The following is a 20970-nucleotide window of genomic DNA, read 5'->3' as shown; positions in this document are numbered from 1 at the left end:
ATGCAACGTCCGCACTTCACACGCAACTGCCCCACTGTACATGCAACTGACACACTGTACATGCAACTGCCGAACTGTATATGCAGCCGCTGTACTGTACACCAACTATGGCACTGTACACGCAACCGCCGCACTGTACACGCAACGGTCACACTATGCACGCAATATCCGCACTGCACACGCAACTGACCCACTGTGCACGCAACTGCCCCACTGTACACGCAACTGCCCCACTGTACACGCAACTGTCCCACTGTACACGCAATTGCCCCACTGTACACGCAACGGCCACACTGTGCACGCAACATCCGCACTTCACACGCAACAGCCCACTGTACACGCAACTGGCACACTGTACATGCAACTGCCGTACTGTATATGCAACCGCCGCACTGTACACGCAACGCCCACACTATGCACGCAACATCCGCACTGCACACGCAACTGCTGCACTTGTACACAACGGCTGCACCGCACACAAAATATGGCACTATACACGCAAACACCACACTGTACATGCAACGGCCGCACTGCAACCAAATATGGCACTGTACACACAACGGCCACTGCACAACAAAAATATGCCACTGCACACTAGGGTGGCCCTTATTTTTGAAAGTTTGAAATGTTAAGCTTTCACCCTCTACAACTGGTCCATTTGGCCTAACAACAAACCAGGCCAAATGTCAGCTACATTCATAAATATTTAGAGGTAGTCCAGCACCCTTGAACATTTCCCCCCTGTAGGCCATGTGATTGTGATTGAGGTCACGTAACACTAAAAACACATATCACAGATAATACGTATGTGTCACAGAAATAAATAAAACCGTTTGATAAAACATGCTTATGAATAATTATCAGATATATGGACGAGAAATATAAAATATAAAAAATATATATAATATATAAAATCTTGATTCTTTAAGGTGCCTGGACTACCTCTAAATATAGAAAGACTTGTATGAAATTTTGACTGCAGTGTTTCTATCCCAAATGGATCACATTTAGGCCATGAGAACATTCAAATTAACATTTTAAAATTTTCACCCCGTTTAAGGGCCACTCTACTGCACACGCAACAAGCCACACTGCACACCAAGTATGGCATTGCACTCGCGAGGGCCGCACTGCACATGCGCCATTTTCATGTACAGTACTGTGCGGACAAATGTACTTCCATCCTCCACCCCACCCCCCCCACACCGCCCCACCCCTCCCACTCCCCCACCCCCTCCCCAATATTAAATTTGCCATGTGTACTATTCCTTCCACGTCTTGCCCCTCCCCACGCCCCCTACCCCGTCATCTATTGCAAGGTATGTGTCCCATCCCCTCTCTCCCTCCCCCCAAAAATTACACTGGTCCCATAAAAATCATTACACTGGTCCCATAATTCTCTCCCTCTCCCTCCCCTCCCCCATGTCTATTAGAAATATATGACTGTCATGCACTGAGCACATAAATACCCCCCTTGTCCACCATTACGCCACATGAGTGGAGTGTACCGTACTCGCATCTGCCACTACTCACTTTCTGCCCCCTCCTGTGCCACGTGTGCACAGTATGCCCTCAAAGCCCCTCCCCCAAGCTCATGCCCGATACATCCACTGTGCCCACATGCTTGGTGTAGTTTTCTTGCCTGTAACACGTGCCCAAAGCACTGCTGCCTGTGATCGCCTGCCAATGTATCTTGAACATTGATCACAACGCGCCACTATTGATGCTTGCTTGACATAGATAGATGTAGCCCCCTCCATAGGTGGTTGACCCCTCTTCCCTAAATTCCTGTATCTGACACTGTGCCTTCTTGTGTGAATGATCCTTACCACAGCTGCGGTGCCCCAAAAAGGCCAAACCGCCCCCCCCCCCACCCCTCTCAAAATTACAAACATTTGCTAGTTGTTAGATTTTCAACTGTGTGGCAGGGATGGTGCAAGGTGATTCCTCCTGACTCAGGATTCAGTGTATAAATATAATTTTACTGTACATGTACATGTACACCCGCTTCGTCTCCCAATAATAGAATGCGCTGCACAGCTGAGGATATTGCTTCGATAATGCCAGACAGAAACAGTGATGACATAGCCGCAACTTCTCGTTATGGACACACCTTACAGAGGAGAAACTTGAATTGTTATGTAGGAAAAGATAACAAAATGTCCACCCTCAAATCCCCATGCAAGTTTTTGTTTTTTTACTCCCAAACTCTTTCCCCCCAGACTCCCAAACTCTTTCCCCCCAGACTCCCAAACTCTCCCCCAAGCGTCCCAAACTCTTTCCCCCAAGACTCCCAAACTCTTTCCCCCAAGACTCCCAAACTCTTTCCCCCAAGACTCCCAAACTCTTTCCCCCAAGACTCCCAAACTCTTTCCCCCAAGACTCCCAAACTCTTTCCCCCAAGACTCCCAAACTCTTTCCCCCAAGACTCCCAAACCCTTCCCTCAAGACACCCAAAGTCTTTCCCCCCAGATTCCCAAACTCTTTCCCCCCAGACTCCCAAACTCTTTCCCCCAAGACTCCCAAACTCTTTCCCCCAAGACTCCCAAACTCTTCCCCCCCAAGACTCCCAAACTCTTTCCCCCCAGACTCCCAAACTCTTTCCCCCGAGACTCCCAAACTCTTTCCCCCGAGACTCCCAAACTCTTTCCCCCGAGACTCCCAAACTCTTTCCCCCGAGACTCCCAAACTCTTTCCCCCGAGACTCCCAAACTCTTTCCCCGAGACTCCCAAACTCTTTCCCCCGAGACTCCCAAACTCTTTCCCCCGAGTCTCCCAAACACTTTCCCCCGAGACTCCCAAACTCTTTCCCCCGAGACTCCCAAACTCTTTCCCCCGAGACTCCCAAACGATTTCCCCCGAGACTCCCAAACTTTCCCCTGAGACTCCCAAACTCTTTCCCCTGAGACTCCCAAACTCTTTCCCCCGAGACTCCCAAACTCTTTCCCCCGAGACTCCCAAACTTTCCCCCGAGACTCCCAAACTCTTTCCCCCGAGATTCCCAAATTCTTTCCCCCGAAACTCCCAAACTCTTTCCCCCGAGACTCCCAAACTCTTTCCCCCGAGACTCCCAAACTATTTCCCCCGAGACTCCCAAACTCTATCCCCCGAGACTCCCAAACTCTTTCCCCCGAGTCTCCCAAACTCTTTCCCCCCGAGACTCCCAAACTCTTTTCCCCAAGACTCCCAAACTCTATTCCCCAAGACTCCCAAACTCTTTCCCCCAAGACTCCCAACCTCTTTCCCCGCAGACTCCCAACCTATTTCCCCGCCGACTCCCAACCTCCTTCCCCGCCGACTCCCAACCTCTTTCCCCGCAGACTCCCAACCTCTTTCCCCGCAGACTCCCAACCTCTTTCCCCGCAGACTCCCAACCTCTTTCCCCGCAGACTCCCAACCTATTTTCCCGCAGACTCCCAACCTCTTTCGCCGCAGACTCCCAAACTCTTTCCCGCAGACTCCCAAACTCTTTCCCCGCAGATTCCCAAACTCTTTCCCGCAGACTCCCAACCTCTTTCCCCACAGACGCCCAACCTCTTTCCCCGCAGACTCCCAAACTCTTTCCCCGCAGACTCCCAAACTCTTTCCCCGCAGACTCCCAACCTCTTTCCCGCAGACTCCCAAACTCTTTCCCGCAGACTCCCAAACTCTTTCCCCGCAGACTCCCAAACTCTTTCCCCGCAGACTCCCAAACTCTTTCCCCGCAGACTCCCAAACTCTTTCCCGCAGACTCCCAACCTCTTTCCCCGCAGACTCCCAACCTCTTTCCCCGCAGACTCCCAACCTATTTTCCCGCAGACTCCCAAACTCTTTCCCCGCAGACTCCCAAACTCTTTCCCGCAGACTCCCAACCTCTTTCGCCGCAGACGCCCAACCTCTTTCGCCGCAGACTCCCAAACTCTTTCCCCACAGACTCCAAACTCTTTCCCCACAGATTCCCAAACTCTTTCCCCGCAGACTCCCAAACTCTTTCCCCGCAGACTCCCAAACTCTTTCCCCGCAGACTCCCAAACTCTTTCCCCACAGACTCCCAACCTCTTTCTCCCGAAACTCCAAAACTTTCGGAATGTTTAAGGCTTGGTCTTTGGAGAACCATGACAGTTAAGCTGGATGAAGAGGGTACCTGAGCTGGAAATTAAAAACGTTGTCTGTGTTAAAATGTGGTTCCAAACTTTCCATTTGGAATAGCGAATGGAACTCCTTTGGAGCTCATTACGTGAACTGTTGCCTTTTGATTTGAATGCAAGAATAACTTTTATTGGAACTTCTTACACATGCCCTGTTCGCCTTCATCATCTTGTTACGATACATAATTAACATTTTCAGTGATGACTATTCCCATTAGATGAGTGAGTTCCACCCAGCGCACAACATTTTTGATATTCTCACTCGGGTAAACGCGATCGTTCCATCAATACCAACTTCAATTGCTTGTATGACAGCTTTTACCCGACTGCAATCCGCACCCTCAATTAATCGGTCAAAGCTTTTTGCATGAGCATGTAAAGAATGCATATGGATATTTTAAACCATGCCATTTATTTCACCAAATGTTGTTTAAAGGCTCGGCACACTCATTACAATGAATTTATTTATTATTTATTTCTTATTCACTGTTTATGGATATTTTTAAGCCGACTAAAGTTTTGATTTTATTTCTATTCAATGTCATTTTTACGCATGCACTGTCAAAGTACTTCTCATTGTATGCACATCGCAAATATATGTGACAATAAACTCATTATTATTTTTATTATTATTTATCATCATTTACTTCAATACAGTGCATTCAGAAAGTATTCAGACCCCTTCACTTTTTTCACATTTTGTTATGTTGCAGCCTTATGCTGAAATCGTTTAAATTCATTTTTCCCCTCATCAAACGACACTCAATACCCCATAATGACAAAGAGAAAACAGGATTTTAGAAAGTTTTACTAATTTATTAAAAAGAAAAACTGAAATATCACATTGACATAAGTATTCAGACCCTTTGATATGACACTTGAAATTTAGCTCAGGTGCCTCCCATTTCTCTTGATCATCTTTGAGATGTTTCTACACCTTGATTGGAGTCCACCTGTGGTAAATTCAATTGATTGGACATGATTTGGAAAGACACACCTGTCCATATAAGGTCTCACAGCTGACAATGCATATCAGAGCAAAAACCAAGCCATGAGGTCGAAGGAATTGCCCGCAGAGCTCAGAAACAGGATTGTGTCGAGGCATAGATCTGGGGAAGCCTACAAAAACATTTCTGCTGCATTGAAGGTTCCCAAGAGCACAGTGGCCTCCAAAATTCTTAAATGGAAGAAGTTTGGAACAACCAGGACTCTTCCTCGAGCTGGCCACCCGGCCAAACTGATCAATCGAGGAAGAAGGGCCTTGGTAATAGAGGTGACCAAGAACCCGATGGTCACTCTGGCTGAGCTCCAGAGATTCTGGAGGTTTCTCCCATCTCCACACAGGATCTCTGGAGCTCAGCAAGAGTGACCATCGGGTTCTTGGTCACCTCTCTTACCAAGGCCCTTCTCCCCCGATTGCTCAGTTAGGTCGGGCGGCCAGCTCTAGGAAGAGTCCTGGTTGTTCCAAACTTCTTCCATTTAAGAATTATGAAGGCCACTGTGCTCTTGGGAACCTTCAATGCAGCAGAAATTTTTTTGTAGGCTTCTCCAGATCTGTGCCTCGACACAATCCTGTCTCTGAGCTCTGCAGGCAGTTCCTTCGACCTCATGGCTTGGTTTTTGCTCTGATATGCATTGTGTTACATGCTCCTCCCCAATCCCCTGGTCACGGTGTACCTCCGAGCCCCGAGAGGAGTCAAGGCAGAAAAATGTGTTATTCTGTGTCAAAAATCAATGGTGAAACCACACCAATTGTTACCAACAAACAAATATTGTATTAAGGTCACACTAGAATAACAACAATAATAATAATAGTAATCAATTGTACAACCAATATATATTTCCTATGATGGTACCATCAGGTTCGTACACTATAACTCACTGTGCTCCAAGTGAGCGAAAAGAAGAACATTCCCCAATGTCTCTATTCCCGCATCAAGCCAAAGTCGTATTCCGGCATCAAGCCAAAGTTGTATTCCGGCATCAAGCCAAAGTCGTATTCCGGCATCACGCCAAAGTCGAGTCCGGCTTCAAGCCAAAGTCGATCCGCTCCAGCGATCGTCCGTACGATGTCGTATCGAGACCAGAATCCCGTTGGGTTGGCAGTTACAGTCACGCGGCCAATGCTGTGCAAAGGCGCCCTCAAGGCGACCGGGAAATCACAAAGGCGCCCTCCAGGCGACTGGGAAATCACACCCTCGGGTATGGACGTTCACGGCTCCAAATCGGCGAACCACCGATTTACCTTCAAAATCCACGTTGCACACACACACACCAGATAAACATCTGAATGCGGTGAAAACGGCTGAAGCGAAGCAAAGACCTTGCGCGATGTGCAAAGCGCGCGAGTCAAAATGGCCGACGGCCCGTTCTCGAGGCGTAACGGCATGATGATGATTCTCCTCTGAATCAACCGCAAAACCTGACACGCAGGTTGATCTGTCACAGCGATAACAACTCTGTCGCAGGAATCCCTTTCCTGGGAAACCCAAAGTTTACTCGTGACTCTTGCTCACCAACGTTCGCTCCAGACCGCAAAGCAACTATGCTTCTTCTCCGACTCACTCACTCCGCCTTCTTTTTCTCTCCCCCTCTTCTTCGTCGTCCGGTTCCGGTTTCATTTAAAACATTAACTTTTTTTACCTTTTGAAAACAGTTATATCTATTTCCCTTAAACGACAACAACAATAGTACATGGAATCAAAAATGTTTACAGTGGATGAAAACCACAACAACGGAAGTGACGAATCCGTAACACTTCCCCCCCCTCAAGAAAGAAAGTTTGAACATAGTGGAAACTTTCTTTGCAGGCAAAAACTCTTTTAACAAACAAAAGTAAAACTCACACCCAAATTATCAATTCACGTGAGCAACGATAATTAATATTTCCCAAAATAAAGCAACAAAACTTCCAAACAACCTCCAGAAATTTCCAAAGTTAGTTCACTCTGGACAAGGCATCAGCAACGACATTGTCCCTGCCCTTTACATGCTCAATTTCCAAGTTGAACTCCTGCAAAGCCAAACTCCATCTCATCAACCTCTGGTTTTTATTTTTCATTTTTTGAATGAAGGTTAAGGGGTTGTGATCAAAAATCCAAAGCAAAGCAAATCTATAGCACTTTTTGAAGGAGGCCGAGCTGAGAGCCAGGTTTCATGGTGGTTGGGTGGTGAGGCCTGGAAGTATTCACTGCATGGACGCATTTAGGAACGTGGAGTTCACGGGTTAATCCGTGTCGGAATCTTGGCTCGGCTACTCCTGAGCACTCAGTGCTTCCAACTCTTCTCTTGATCATAAAAATCCTAATCACGGTTGTAGAGTCGGGTGCTGTAGGCACGTGAGTAGCGGTCCCCATCTCGGCTACCACCGTAATAGTCATCCCGTCGAGAGCTGCCAAAACTGCATTGCTGCTGCTGGGAGCCTCCTTAGTAATCACGACTGCGGCCGCCACCAAAACTACTACTCCCACTCCGGGAGCCATAGCCACCCCTGAAACTACCTCCTCGTTTTCCTCCTCTGTAGCCCCCTCGACGCCCATGGCCTGCCTTCTCTACTGTTATGGTCCGACCATCCAAATCCTTGGCATTCAAATCCTTTTCTGCATCTTTGGCGTCCTTTGGGTTTTCAAACGTGACAAAGCCAAACCCTCTCGACTTTTGCGTCTCTCTGTCTTTTATCAGCAGCACTTCCAAGAGTGGTCCATATTTGCCAAAGATAGAGTCCAGAACCTCTTCACTTGTGTCAAAGTTCAGTCCACCTACAAAGAGCTTGCCAACATTGCCTCCATCCATGACTTGTGTGTGCTGACATTTAGTTTCAGGGTACTCGACAAGAAGTGCCTGTGCAAAGCGTGACGTCAGTACCTTCTCCTTCTCTTCAGAGCGCTTCCTACCCATAGCACGAGTCGCGGCACAGGATGGAAAGATACGTGGAATCTCCTGCTCTAACGGTGCGGTGTTATTTTCCATACTGGGCTTTTCAACCAACATTGGATTACCAGAAACTCGACCACCGGCCAAATCATTCCCGATAACAAAAGATATTTCCTCTACAGGAAGAGTGGCTTGTAAACCTACGGTGACCGGTCCTGACACCAAATCAGACTTCAAATGGATGACATGAAGTGGAGCTTTAACATAGCCACCAACCCCCTGTAAAGAACACTCACACCAGTTGCCGTCTTCTCTGACAATGGCAATATGCCTTCAAGCATCAAAGATTGATGTGCTCCTGTATCCCTCAATACCCTAACAGGTCTCTGGTTAGTCAAGTCTCCATCCAGTGACACAAACCCCTCTGAAATAAAATGTTTCTAACCCTCTTGAACAAGGTCGTTCTGTGATGCCGTAACTTTGGCATGGGAACCTTCACAAGGCACTGGCCTCCAAGGACGATTTCTCGCATTTGCCAATGCATTTGGAGTTGTACTAGTCTGACTCCGCTCCTGATTTTTCCTTTTCAGGGCATAACATTGGGACATCAAATGCCCAGGTTTCTTGCAAAAAGCGCAAGTAGGCCCGGAGGAAAAACTCGTGGTCTGCCTCGGGCACCCCGGAAGATAAGTCTGTCTTGGAACTGAAGTCTTCTGATCCCTAAAAGTCGCGGTATCAGATTTGTCCTCATAGTCATCTCTAGGCCGCCTCCATGAATATTTGTTCTCTGCACCGGATTTACCATAACTCCCCTGGCTAACTCTCGGCGGGAAGTTAGGTTTGGGGAACCCCATCCTGTGTGTCAAAGCATAGTCATCTGCCACGGTTGCTGCCTCAAACAACTCTGGTACTTTATTTTCATCCAGATGTACTTTAATGTCTGCATGGACACACTGTTTGAATTCCTCCACCAAGATCAGTTGTCGCAACAGTTTGAAGTCTTTCCCAATCCCCTTCGAATCACACCACCGATCAAACATGGTTTCCTTCATTCTGGCAAACTCCACATGGGTCTCACTCTCCCTCTTCCTGGCATTCCTGAATTTTTGCCGGTAAGCTTCAGGGACCAATTCATAGGCTTTGAGAATGGTTTTCTTCACTATCTCATAATCTGCACATTGGTCAATCGGTAAAGCCGAATAGATATCTTGAGCTTTACCCACCAAAACACTTTGCACTAACATAGTCCAGGACCCCACAGGCCATTTTAGCATTTGAGCCACTTTCTCAAAGTATAAAAAAAACTTGGCTACCTCCTTTTCATTGAAGGGTGGAACCAGCCTCACATGCCTACCAACATCCCAAGTGTTCTGACTAGTTGTTGAACTAGCCGGCATGGATACGACTTCTCTCCGTTCTCCCATTAATCCCAGCTCCTTGAGTTTAAGCTCCTTCTGATACTCCATGTCACGTTCCTTTAACTCCCTTTCGGCTCTCCTTTCCTCTGCTCTTTCCCCTGCTCTTCTTTCTTCTTCAGCTCTCCTTTCGTCTGTTCTTCTCTCCTCGAGTTCTTGGGACCTGTTCTACTCTTCTTTCCTCGAGTTCCCTTTCAGCTCTCCTTTCCTCTGCTCTTCTTTCCTCGGCTTTCCATTCCAACTCTTTTAACCTTTCCTGGCTCTGCAGTTGCATCTCCATTTTCCAGAGCTCCACATTTTCTCTTTCCTCAGGTAACCAATCCAAGGCTACCTCTGTCCATGTTCCTTGTCCCACCAGAGATTCTACCACCAATGTCTGCATCTCTGCTTTCTTCATATGAGCTCGGACCTCCAAGTTAAAATGTTTGGCCAATATCAAGAGTTCCGATCTTTTTAACGCTTGGAACTGTGCCTCATTAGGGGACGCCGCAAACTGTTCTGCATCAAACACCATGGTGACTATCAGTTAACACCTGTTAACCTTCACACAAAAAATTTCAAATGTTTTTTTTTTGTTGGAAAAATTTGGGAATGTTAGAAAAATTCCAAATTTGGGAATTTTGGGAATGTTAGGGAATTCTATCCCGGACGGGATTTTTGTCAGTAAAGACGAGCCCCCAATTTCAATTTGGGCCAATCCAGGACGAGCCCCCAATTTCTGTTAGGTGCTCCTCCCCAACGTGCTCCTCCCCAATTCCTCCGAATCAACCGCAAAACCTGACACGCAGGTTGATCTGTCATAGCGATAACAACTCTGTTGCAGGAATCCCTTTCCTGGGATACCCAAAGTTCACTCGTGACTCTTGCTCGCCAACGTTCGCTCCAGACCGCAAAGCAACTATGCTTCTTCTCCGACTCACTCACTCCGCCTTCTTTTTCTCTCCCCCTCTTCTTCGTCGTCCGGTTCCGGTTTCATTTAAAACATTAACTTTTTAAAATCTTTTGAAAACAGTTATATCTAATTCCCTTAAACAACAACAATAATAGTACATGGAATCAAAAATGTTTACAGTGGATGAAAACCACAACAACGGAAGTGACGAATCCGTAACAATTGTCAGCTGTGAGTCCTTATGTAGACAGGTTTGTGCCTTTCCAAACCATGTCCAATCAATTGAATTTACCACAGGTGTACTCCAATCAAGGTGTAGAAACACCTCAAAGATGATCAAGAGAAATGGGAGGCACCTGAGCTACATTTCAAGTGTCATAGCAAAGGGTATGAATACTTATGTCAATGTGATATTTCAGTTTTTTCTTTTTAATAAATTTGCAAAACTTTCTAAAATCCTGTTTTCTCTTTGTCATTATGGGGTATTGAGTGTAGATTGATGAGGGAAAAAATGAATTTAAACGATTTCCGCATAAGGCTGCAACATAACAAAATGTGAAAAAAGTGAAGGGGTCTGAATACTTTCTGAATGCACTGTATATAAATTCACCATTTTTCAATCTCTCCCCTACCACTGGAATTTCGGTTTTTCAGATCACCATTTAATTACTGTGAATTACCATTCACATCTGTCTTTGAATCGCTATTCTTTCTGGAAACTTAAGGTCATCATCTTAGAAAACCCCTCCTTTGGGGCTGCTTTTGAAGACGTATGGTGTGTTTTATTATATCAAAAACACCCGTTTACAGATCAGCGTTTGTGGCGGGGCAATATAAAGGCCCAATATCGAGGTTTTTGCCAACAATTTTGTTTCTTAACAACACAAGAGGAACTTAGAATAAAGGCTAGTTTAGAAAGGCAATTTCTACAAATTTAAACAAAGTAAAAACCTCACTCTTCCCCCCCACCCCCCAACAAGAACTGAGACTGAAGGAAATGACAAGCTTTCCTCAATACAATAATTGAGAATCAAACCTAGGGGCATTCACAAGATTACATTTTCAGCAGCTCAACCTTTTGGACACGCCAACCCGGTACTTCTTTGATTTTGAATCTAAGGTTCCTCACCCCCAAATTACTGCTCTAAAATGCCCTGACAATTCTGTCATCACTCACCCTGAAGGAATCAAGAGGGATGCTAGACTCTTTTTCTCCAACCTTTACAAAACAGAGGAAGTTGATTTAAATGGTGTCTCTCACTTGTTTGATGGTGTTTCCACCTTAGCCCCAGATCAAAGGCAGAGCCTGGAGAAATCACTCACACTTGAGGAACTCTCCATCGCATTAAAGAGCCTTGGCAGAGGAAAATCACCTGGCATTGACGGTTTACCGACAGAATCTTTTGTTTCTTTCTGGGACCTAATTGGCCCTGAACTGCTCTCAGTCTTCCAGGAAAGCCTTGAAAAGAATGAACTCCCATTGAGCTGCAGAAGAGCAGTACTTAGCTTGCTGCCCAAGAAAGGTGACCCTTTACTCATTTCCCAGTGGAGGCCAGTATCTTTACTATGTGCTGATTACATGATCCTTTCCAAAGTTATTGCCTTACTAGTGCAGCAGATAAACACAAAAATTGTGCATTTTATGAGAAAAGCATGAAATTTTTAACATAGTTAGTGCATACCATAAGGTTTATTTTCAGATGTGGAGGGAAGTCAGATTTGACCTCTGAGAACCGTGAGAGGTCAAATCCAAAATGGCCACCAGACCACCGAGTCTAATGTTCAAACGCGCTTAATTTTGGAACCAAATAGTGTAGAAAAACATTATAGGTGTCATTTCCAACTAAATTGGGGATGCCCAGAGGTGAATGATGCTTTCAATGAACTCCTAGGCATGCCAAGTGAGGTCAGTGAAGGCTCAATGTTACTGCTAGAGCGATTTGTGGTGCTGATGTACGATAGAACCAGTGAGAGCACGGAAGTGAATGATGCCAGGAAACAGCTCTTCACACAGAAGTGTAGAACTCTAGAGAACATTCCTCCAACCCAGGCAACACTCAAGCAGCACATCAAGTGCACTTTCTACCAGGCCAACTGTTGTATCCAGGCATTGGTCATGGATCCAGAGATGCCAGACCCACCTGACTGGGGCTGGACAAAGGAGACAACTGGGTGGCAGCCTCTTTGGACCACTCTTCCTGAAGCATCAAAATCGTGCCATGAATTGATCCACTGTCGCTGTAAGAAAGGGTGCACTGGACGCTGCAAGTGTGCCAAAGTTGCATTCAAGGGCACTGCACTGTGCTTCTGTTCTGGAGACTGTTAGATTTAGATCATTACCAATTTTCATCATTGCACTTGATTTAATGTAAGCTTTGGTGGACATACTCGGTTAACTACAGTTATTTTTTCAGAGGTTATTGCATCATTCCTTGCAGTGTAAACACTTTTTTTTCATCATTTCTGGTCTTTGGGTGTTCTGTACCTATCCCTGTACCTGAAAAAATAAAGTTTTAAAAGTTCAAATGAACTTTTTCCAATAGCAATTCCAACTGCAGTATCATAAAAATAGATATTTAACGTAATTTGACCTTGACCGTGACCTAAATGCATGTCCTTGAGTTCTGGCGATCTCAAAAGTATCACCAAATGAATGGGCATCCCCAATTTAGTTGGAAATGACACCTATAAGCGCGTTTGAACATTAGACCCGGTGGACTGGTGGCCATTTTGGATTTGACTTCTCACGGTCCTCAGAGATCAAATCTGACTTCCCTCCACATCTGAAAATAAACCTTATGGTATACACTAACTATGCTAGAAATTTTATGCTTTTCTCAAAAAATGCACAATTTGTTAAAATATGAGAGCTATCCGCTGTACTATAAGGAGCTTGTTGAGAAGAACCACATTGATATCTTACTCTTGCAAGAAACTAGATGTAGTTCCTCTTGTATGAGTGAATGGGAAAGAATAATGAAAATAAGGTGGTTCTGCAGCAGTCTTGAGTGTCCTAGGGCTGGAGTAGCCATTTATTTGCATGCTTCTCTCTGTAATCTCATTGTTGATTTTAATGAAATAATTAAAGGGTACTTAATCTCTCTCACTTTTACTCTTAATGGTTTTAAACACACGATAGTGAACGTCTCTGCACCCAGTGACAGCATGGACAGAATTGTTTTTTTCACACAGTTAGAAACATATCTTGCACGTTTTGATTTTAATGGATTTGTTTGTTTAGGAGGGGATTTTAATTGTACGATGGACTCTACCATTGATCGCAATGGGAACAAGCCTCATCCAGCAAGTATTGTGCCTCTGACAAGGACTTTGACAACCTTTTTCCTTGTTGACATCTGGAGAACTCGTAATCCATCTACACGCCAATATATGTGGTGTCGGTGTTTAAATGGCCGTCTGTCCCTCGCTTCGTTAGACCCGTTTTATATTAATAGTGTTTTTTTTAAATATTGTGACCCATACTGGTATTGTCCCGAGTGGTTTCTCGGATCACCACATGGTTGTGTTTCGCACTTTTTACCCGATTTCTAATTGTGGTGCTGTTTATTGGACATTCAATGCTAGTCTTCTGGAAGACATGTTTTATTGATGCTTTTAAAGTCTTCTGGGCAACTTTACTCCTGCAGAAAGCTTCCTTCCCTCTCCTCAGACAGTGGGATAACGCAAAAGCCCAGATAAAAATGTTTTGCCAGCAGTACGGGTCCTTTCATACCAAGAATGATTTTGCTCTTCAATCCCTGCTTACCAAGAAGATTCTAACTTTACAATCCAACCTCTCAGCCTCTAATGCTGAACGGACTAACCTTTTGTTCGCTTAAAAAAAGGCCCTTCTTGCTGAATTGTGTGTAAAGCGAGCTCGAGGAGCTTTGGTCCGGCTCCAAATGGAAAATTTGTGTTTTCCAGATGCCTCTTCCAAGTTCTTCTTTGGATTAGAAACCCGAACCAAACGAAGCCAGCAACTAACTTCGCTTCGGACAAAAGAAGGGAGAGTGACATACAATCAAAAATGTATCAGAGCTTCCGCCAAGGAATACTTCTCTGACTTGTACCGTGCCAAGAACATTGATCACGGAATGATTGGCTCTGGTCGGCTCTTTCCCCACCTTGTCCGAAACTGCACGTCTGCAGTTGGATGTGGAAGTTACTATGGAAGAACTTTAATCTGCGTTACAAACTTTACCCACTGGAAAGGCGTCGGGCTTAGATGGAATCCCAATGGAATTCTACCGGGCCTTTTGGAACCTTTTGGGGCCTGAACTACTTGGGCTTTTAAACAACAGCTTGTGATCTGGCTCGCTACCCCTCAGTTGTCGCAGGGCTGTACTTGCCCTCATTCCCAAGAAAGGAGACCTTCAGAACTTGCAAAACTGGTGTCCAATCTCGTTACTTTGTACAGACTATAAAATATTTTCCAAAGCTCTTGCAAAAACCGCCTCAAGCCGGTGATTGGGGAGATTGTGCACCCCGAACAATCATACTGCATTCCCAAAAGTTCGATACATGATAGTATTTTTAGCGTTCGCGACATTATCGATATTTGCACCATTGAACAAAGGAATGTTGGTTTGGTCTTTCTAGACCAGGAAAAAGCTCTTGATGCAATTGATCATTTTAATCTCTTTTCTGCTTTACGGGGCTTTGGTTTCAGGGCAAATTTTATCGCTTACATTAAATTACTGTATAATAATACTTTTAGTTTGTTAAAAGTTAATAATATTTTATGCCAGCCTTTCTCTGTTTGGTCTTTTGTACTCCCTTTCAGTTGAGCCTTTGCTTATTTGATTGCATGCGCGCCTTCTTGGTTTCGCCCCCCTTCCAGCAGTAAACCCGGTCAAGACAATCGCCTATGCGGATGACCTGTGCGTAATTGTTCGCTCTGATGAGGATGTTTCTTCCTTGGTTCATTGTGTCCAGGAGTTTAGCTCAGAAAGCTCTGCAAAAATCAACTGGCTCAAGAGCAATACTCTCTACTCGGGTCCGCATGGTGATACCTCTCCTCCAACCCTGCCCGGCCAGCTTGTGTGGGCACGAGACGGGATACATTATCTCGGGGTCTCTCTTGGCACTCCGGACTTCGTCTCGAAGAACTGGGAAACACTTGTAACTAAAACTGAGCAGTGGCTTCTAAAATGGAAGGGTTTACCGGTTTACCCTATCAGCTCTCTTATTGGGGTCGCACCCTGATAATAAACAATCTTGCGGTTTCAATGCTGTGCCACAAGTTTAAGGCACTACAGCCCCCAGCTTTTATTCTTAAAAAACTCTCAAGTGTTTTTATTGACTTTTCTTTGGTGGGGAAAACACTGGCTCCGGTTGGGTGTGCTAAGGCCTGTCCGTTGTCGGAGGTGGACAGGGGTTGGTCGATGTCACCAGTAAAGTGATGGCTTTTCGCCTCCTTTCACTACGCCGGCTTTTGTACACGGATGTACCGTGGAAAGCTTTTCCTCACTGCCTACTTCGGAAAGCCAGGAAACTTGGTTGTGGAAAGCTTTTGGTCACTGCCGACTTAGGCAAGCCAGGAAACTTGGTTTTGACCAGCAGCTCTTTCTCATCAAGACATCAAGAGCGTTAATATAGCTTTGGTCCCCCTGTTCTACAGGATTATGCTGGAAGCACGGCAGGCGATTCAGTTTCAGCATGATACCTTTGATTATTCCCTCTCGATGTTTTTAAATGAGCCAGTCTTTTTAAAATCCAATTTTTAAAGGGGCCTGTAGTGACTGATCTTTTATGCAAAAATTCATTGATATTGATTCCACTAAGGTCAAAAACTTTTGAGACCCTTTTCTCCATAAATGGAAGTCAGCAGCTGACGTTGCTGTGGCTACTGGTGTTCGTTCTTTCAGAGTCATTGGGAGAATCTTCTCTCTGATTTTATGCCTTTTTTATACAAACTGGACTAAAGTGGGACCCACTGGTGGAAACTAGCCCTCCTTTGTCCCAATGACCCTTTCCAAAACTTCTAATCTCTTTCCAAGGTCTTATTCCTTTTAATACGATGGATAAATCTTTTGTCTATTCCTTGTGTGTTAGAATTCTTGTTCCCAGTAAACCGGCAGAACCACAAACACACTGGAGACCACTTCTCCAAATTGGCGCTTCCGAAACAATCAAATGGCTCACCATGTATAGGGCACCTATTGTCAAATGCACTGGAGACCTGCAATGGCGACTGGCACATTCTATTTTATCTTCAAACGTTTTATCTCACCGCATATGCCCTGACAACTCAGAAATGTGTCCCTTCTGTGATGTCCCTGAAACTATTTTTCATGCTTTTATTGAATGTTTGAGGTTGGCCCCTCTTTATACAGTTTTATCACATGTTATTGAAGGGCTAGTTTTGGTTTTTACACATTGTATTTTTATATTTGGTTTTAATATTTCTTACCGGTGTAAAGAGGAATGTGTTTTAGCCAACGATCTGTTTGCAGAGGCAAAACTTGCTATTTATTTATCAAGGAAGCACAAAATGCAAACCATTCGTGCACTACTTTTAGCTGATGATGATGTTTTAATAATTTTAAAGGTCTAGTTACGTCTCGTTTACATCTGGAGTTTGAATCCATTGATTGTACACTCTTCTCATAGCGATGGTGCATGACGGAATCCCTTTGCAGTTTGGTTGATTGTGTCCTCCAAGTTGATTTGTAAATTTCAGCCGTTGCTCTTGCTCTCATGTAACCTCCTCTGCTTATTCATTTGAAATGTGTCAAATGACTTTTTATCATGTACACTGATTTCCTAGTAATAAAGAGGAACAAAATGTCTAATGTCTTTCCCTCGCTCTCTCTCTCTCTCTCTCCCTATCTCTCTCCCTATCTCTCTGTCTCCCTCTCTCTCTCTCTCTCTCTCTCTCTCTCTCTCTCTCTCTCTCTCTCTCTCCGTCTCCGTCTCCGTCTCCGTCTCTGTCTCTCTCACTGTCTGTCTGTCTGTCTGTCCCTCTCTCTCTCTATCCCTCTCTCTCTCTATATTCCTCTCTCTCTCTATATTCCTCTCTCTCTCTCTCCCTCTCCCTCTCTCTATCCCTCTCTCTATCTCTCTCTCTCTCCCTCTCTCTCTCTCTCTCCCTCTCTCTCTCTCTCTCTCTTTCTATCCCTCTCTCTATCTCTCTCCCTTTCTCTCTCCCTTTCTCTCTTTCTCTCTCTCCCTCTATCTCCCTATCTATCTCTCTCTTTCTAGCTTCCTTTCCTGTTTGTTTATTCCCTTTCTTGTTTGCAGGTTGTACCAAATTGTGGTTCTGCTACCCCACTGCCAATTTTACCTTGCTCTCTTCCATTAGCCTTGCTCTTTTAAAGAAAAACAAAATGAGCAAACACTGATTTGTCTATTGTGACCTGCTAACGGCCTTGTAATTCATGTAAAGGTATCTGCCCTTGGTCCTCAATGAGCCCTTGATCAGTATTTAGAAAAATCAAAATACATACCCGTTTAATTTTATGAAGTTGACCAGTATTTTGCCTTTTCCCACAGTGGACAATGGTGACACTCAAACCTATATGAATGGTGAAGTGTCGCCAGGCCCTGGGCACCACCACCACCCGAGACCAGTGCGCGTGGTCCTTGCGACATCTGAGCACACATTTGAGCTGGACACGGATGCTTTGGAAAGTGTTCTGCTGAAAGATGATCTCAAGGATTTGCCTGTAGCTATAGTGTCTGTTGCTGGTACCTTCCGCAAGGGAAAGTCCTTCCTCCTTGACTTCATGCTGAGGTTCATGTACAGAAAGGTGGGATATTTGCAAATGTCAGCAACTGCTGTGCGAGTCTTTAAGTTTAGTTTTGGCAAAAGGGTAGGGGTGGCATGTGGGAGGAAGTTCAGTATCATGAAATATTTGAGAAACATGACTGTAACCCAAATGATAACACATTCTTAGTGCTGGATGTAGTGACTATTTTTAAGGGGGCGGGGCAGGTGGGATGTGGGTGCGAGGTTTGATATTGAGTGAGGTGGGTGGAAGGATCGGTGTACTGTATATGTTTTTAAATTCCCATTCCCCGGCTCATCTAAATTTGAGGCAAATGGTTTTGTGCGCATCATATAAAGAGAGTCAGCCCACCACTGCAATGATCTGCTATTTTCTTATCTTGTGTTGCCTCGTAGAATAGGTATATACATTATATTGTTACGGCACCGGGGTTCAGGATTACCATAAGGGGATTCCTCGGACATGCTCCCTGACCTCTGTACCTGAAGCCACCAGGCCACGGATAACTCTGCAGCCCGATGGGTTGTTCAGCAATCGCGGACGTCGGTTGGGATAATTGGATCTAAGAGGATCCTCTCGCTTATGTCCTGTTACCTGTTGGTGACCAGATGACCTCAGCTGAGGACCGCACCCTCGGCGTTCATCCGTCATCCAACTACTATTACTATTATGGCCGAGCAAACCATGAGTGGCGCTGGCTAACCACTACTGAAGTGAAGCAGAGGGGCAGAACTCCCGGCTATCCACTACGTACACCTTTACGTCAGATCAATTTAAGATAGGAGGAGAATGAAGCAGAAGGAAAACCATCTCCAGACCCCTGTACACGCCACCATCTCCAGACTGTAAAGATAGGCCGGTGAAACACAAGACATCAGCACCTTTCCTTTCAATCTCCTTGAAATCTTTGTCTGCCATTACACCCTCCTTCCTTCTCCATGCATTTTCACCCACCTGAATCATCCCTTCGCACCTCTGCCTCTGATTTGCCATCCTCGGTCACTGTTCCACCCATATGGTTAAAAGTGTTTCCTTGCCTGATCTCCTTTTTTTTTTTTTTTTTGCATACTTGGTCTAGGCTCGTATGAACAGCTGTTTTAATGATGTGGAGGGAGGAGTGGGATTTAAGAGAGTGTGGGAGTTTGTTCCAGAGGCGGAAATAAGAGGAATGAAAGAGTGAAGGTGAGCAGAGTCTTGATTTTGGAAGTTTCAGCAGAAGAGGGTTACTGGCAGATTTTGTGTGTCCTGCAGCAATATTTGGTGGATAGAGCAGGGGGAGCTAGGTCGGAGAGGAGTCGGTAGAAGATAAAAAGACCGTCAACCTGCCTGCGGTGAGCGAGTGAAAGTCCCTCCAAATCGGCTTCATCGTGAGAGATGCCAATGATTATAAAAGCCTTGGTTTATACAGCATGAAGCTGAGCTAGGTGTGAGGCAGGAACACTAGCCCACAGGGAAGAGCAGTACTCCATCAAACTACGAATGAAAGCTTTGTACAGTCGTGGCCAAAAATATTGGCACCCTTGCACTTTTTTCAAATAATGCACCATTCCTTCCAGAAAATTGTTGAAATTATAAAATCTTTTGATATCCAATGTGTACTTCTTTGGTTTGCAATGGCACAAAACAAAAAAAAAGCTGAAAAGATTACTAAATGTTAGCTTATTCCAGACAGAAATCCTAAAATGGCCCGGACAATAGTATTGGCACATTTTAGAAGTTGTTAGAAATAATTCGATTTCAAGCAGGTGATTCTCCTTTATTTTGGAATTGAACTCACCTGTGGTGAGTTGCAGGTACCTGCAATATATAAATCACTCATTCAACCAGTTTGAATAGAGAAAGGAGTCATTGTGCTGTTTTGTGTCACTGTGTACCACAATGAGGATGGAGAAAAGAAAGAAAACCAGAGAATTGTCTGAGGAGGTCAGGCACAAGATTGTAGCCAAGCATGGACAATCTCAAGGCTACAAGTCCATCTCCAGAAACCTTGATGTTCCTTTGTCCACTCTACACAATGTTATGAGGAAGTTTAAGGCCCATGGCACTGTAGCCAACCTCCCTGGACGTGGCCACAAGAGAAAACATGATCGAAGATTGCAGCGAAGGATTGTTCGAATGGTGGAGAAAGCACCTCGATCAACTGCCAAACATATTGTCGTCCGGACCCTTCCGGTTAATACCAGGGACCGCGGAAGACCAGAACGGCTTTAACGGAGGCGACGATCAATACGGATTGTGCTAGCAAACGCGGGAAGAGAAGAAGGGAAGAGGAAGAAGCGGGAGCGCATAACTGTGGAAGGCGAACAAACTCAAACGGCACAAGAATTGCAGGGAGTGAGAAATAACAAGCATTCTGAGTATTGCGCTGCAATACATGTCCCCTACCGGCAGTCTGTCGTCCAGAAAACTGTTGGAGAAATTACCAAAGTTCAAAGTGCCATAACTTTGTCAAAAATGATCGAAACGTCGTGAAGTTCGAACTTGATCTGTAACTTGTTATGAGGAAACCATGTACCAAGTTTGAAATCATTAGCATTAAGAGTTTAGAAAAAAAGTCCGGAAAACTGTTCTTTGCGTGACGGACGGACGGACGGACAGACGGACAGACGGACGGACGGACAGACGGAGGGACGGAGTGCAAACCTATAGTCCCCTACCGGTGTACACCAGAGGGGACTATAGGTTTGTACGCCGTCCCTCCGTCTGTCAGTCAGTCACGCAAAGAACAGTTTTCCGGACCTTTTTTCTAAACTCTTAATGCTAATGATTTCAAACTTGGCACATGGTTTCCTCATGATAAGTTACAGATGAAGTTCGAACTTCACGACGTTTCGATCATTTTTGACAAAGTTATGGCACTGTGAACTTTGGGAATTCTGATAATTCTGATGATCCTTAACTCAGTGCCATTTTAAGTTTTATTTTCCTTTAAA

At 45.1% G+C, this 20970-nt stretch overlaps 1 protein-coding gene across 2 annotated transcripts in view; it reads left to right on the top strand.

Annotated features, from left to right (window-relative positions):
* Nucleotides 1-20970, top strand: part of LOC137435284 (atlastin-2) — a 199400-nt gene that overhangs the window by 582 nt on the left and 177848 nt on the right. For both annotated transcript variants that reach the window (XM_078785238.1, XM_078785243.1), the window contains exon 2: nt 17802-18058. In XM_078785238.1, the coding sequence (XP_078641364.1) occupies nt 17802-18058 (257 nt within the window). The remainder of the gene's footprint in view (nt 1-17801; nt 18059-20970) is intronic.

The sequence above is a fragment of the Myxine glutinosa genome, chromosome 1 (genome assembly GCF_964187855.1).
Source record: "Myxine glutinosa chromosome 1, kmMyxGlut1.1, whole genome shotgun sequence".
In the NCBI taxonomy this organism is placed as follows: domain Eukaryota; kingdom Metazoa; phylum Chordata; class Myxini; order Myxiniformes; family Myxinidae; genus Myxine; species Myxine glutinosa.
Note: the sequence above shows the minus strand (reverse complement) of the source record. Positions and strands in the feature narration are given on the sequence as shown.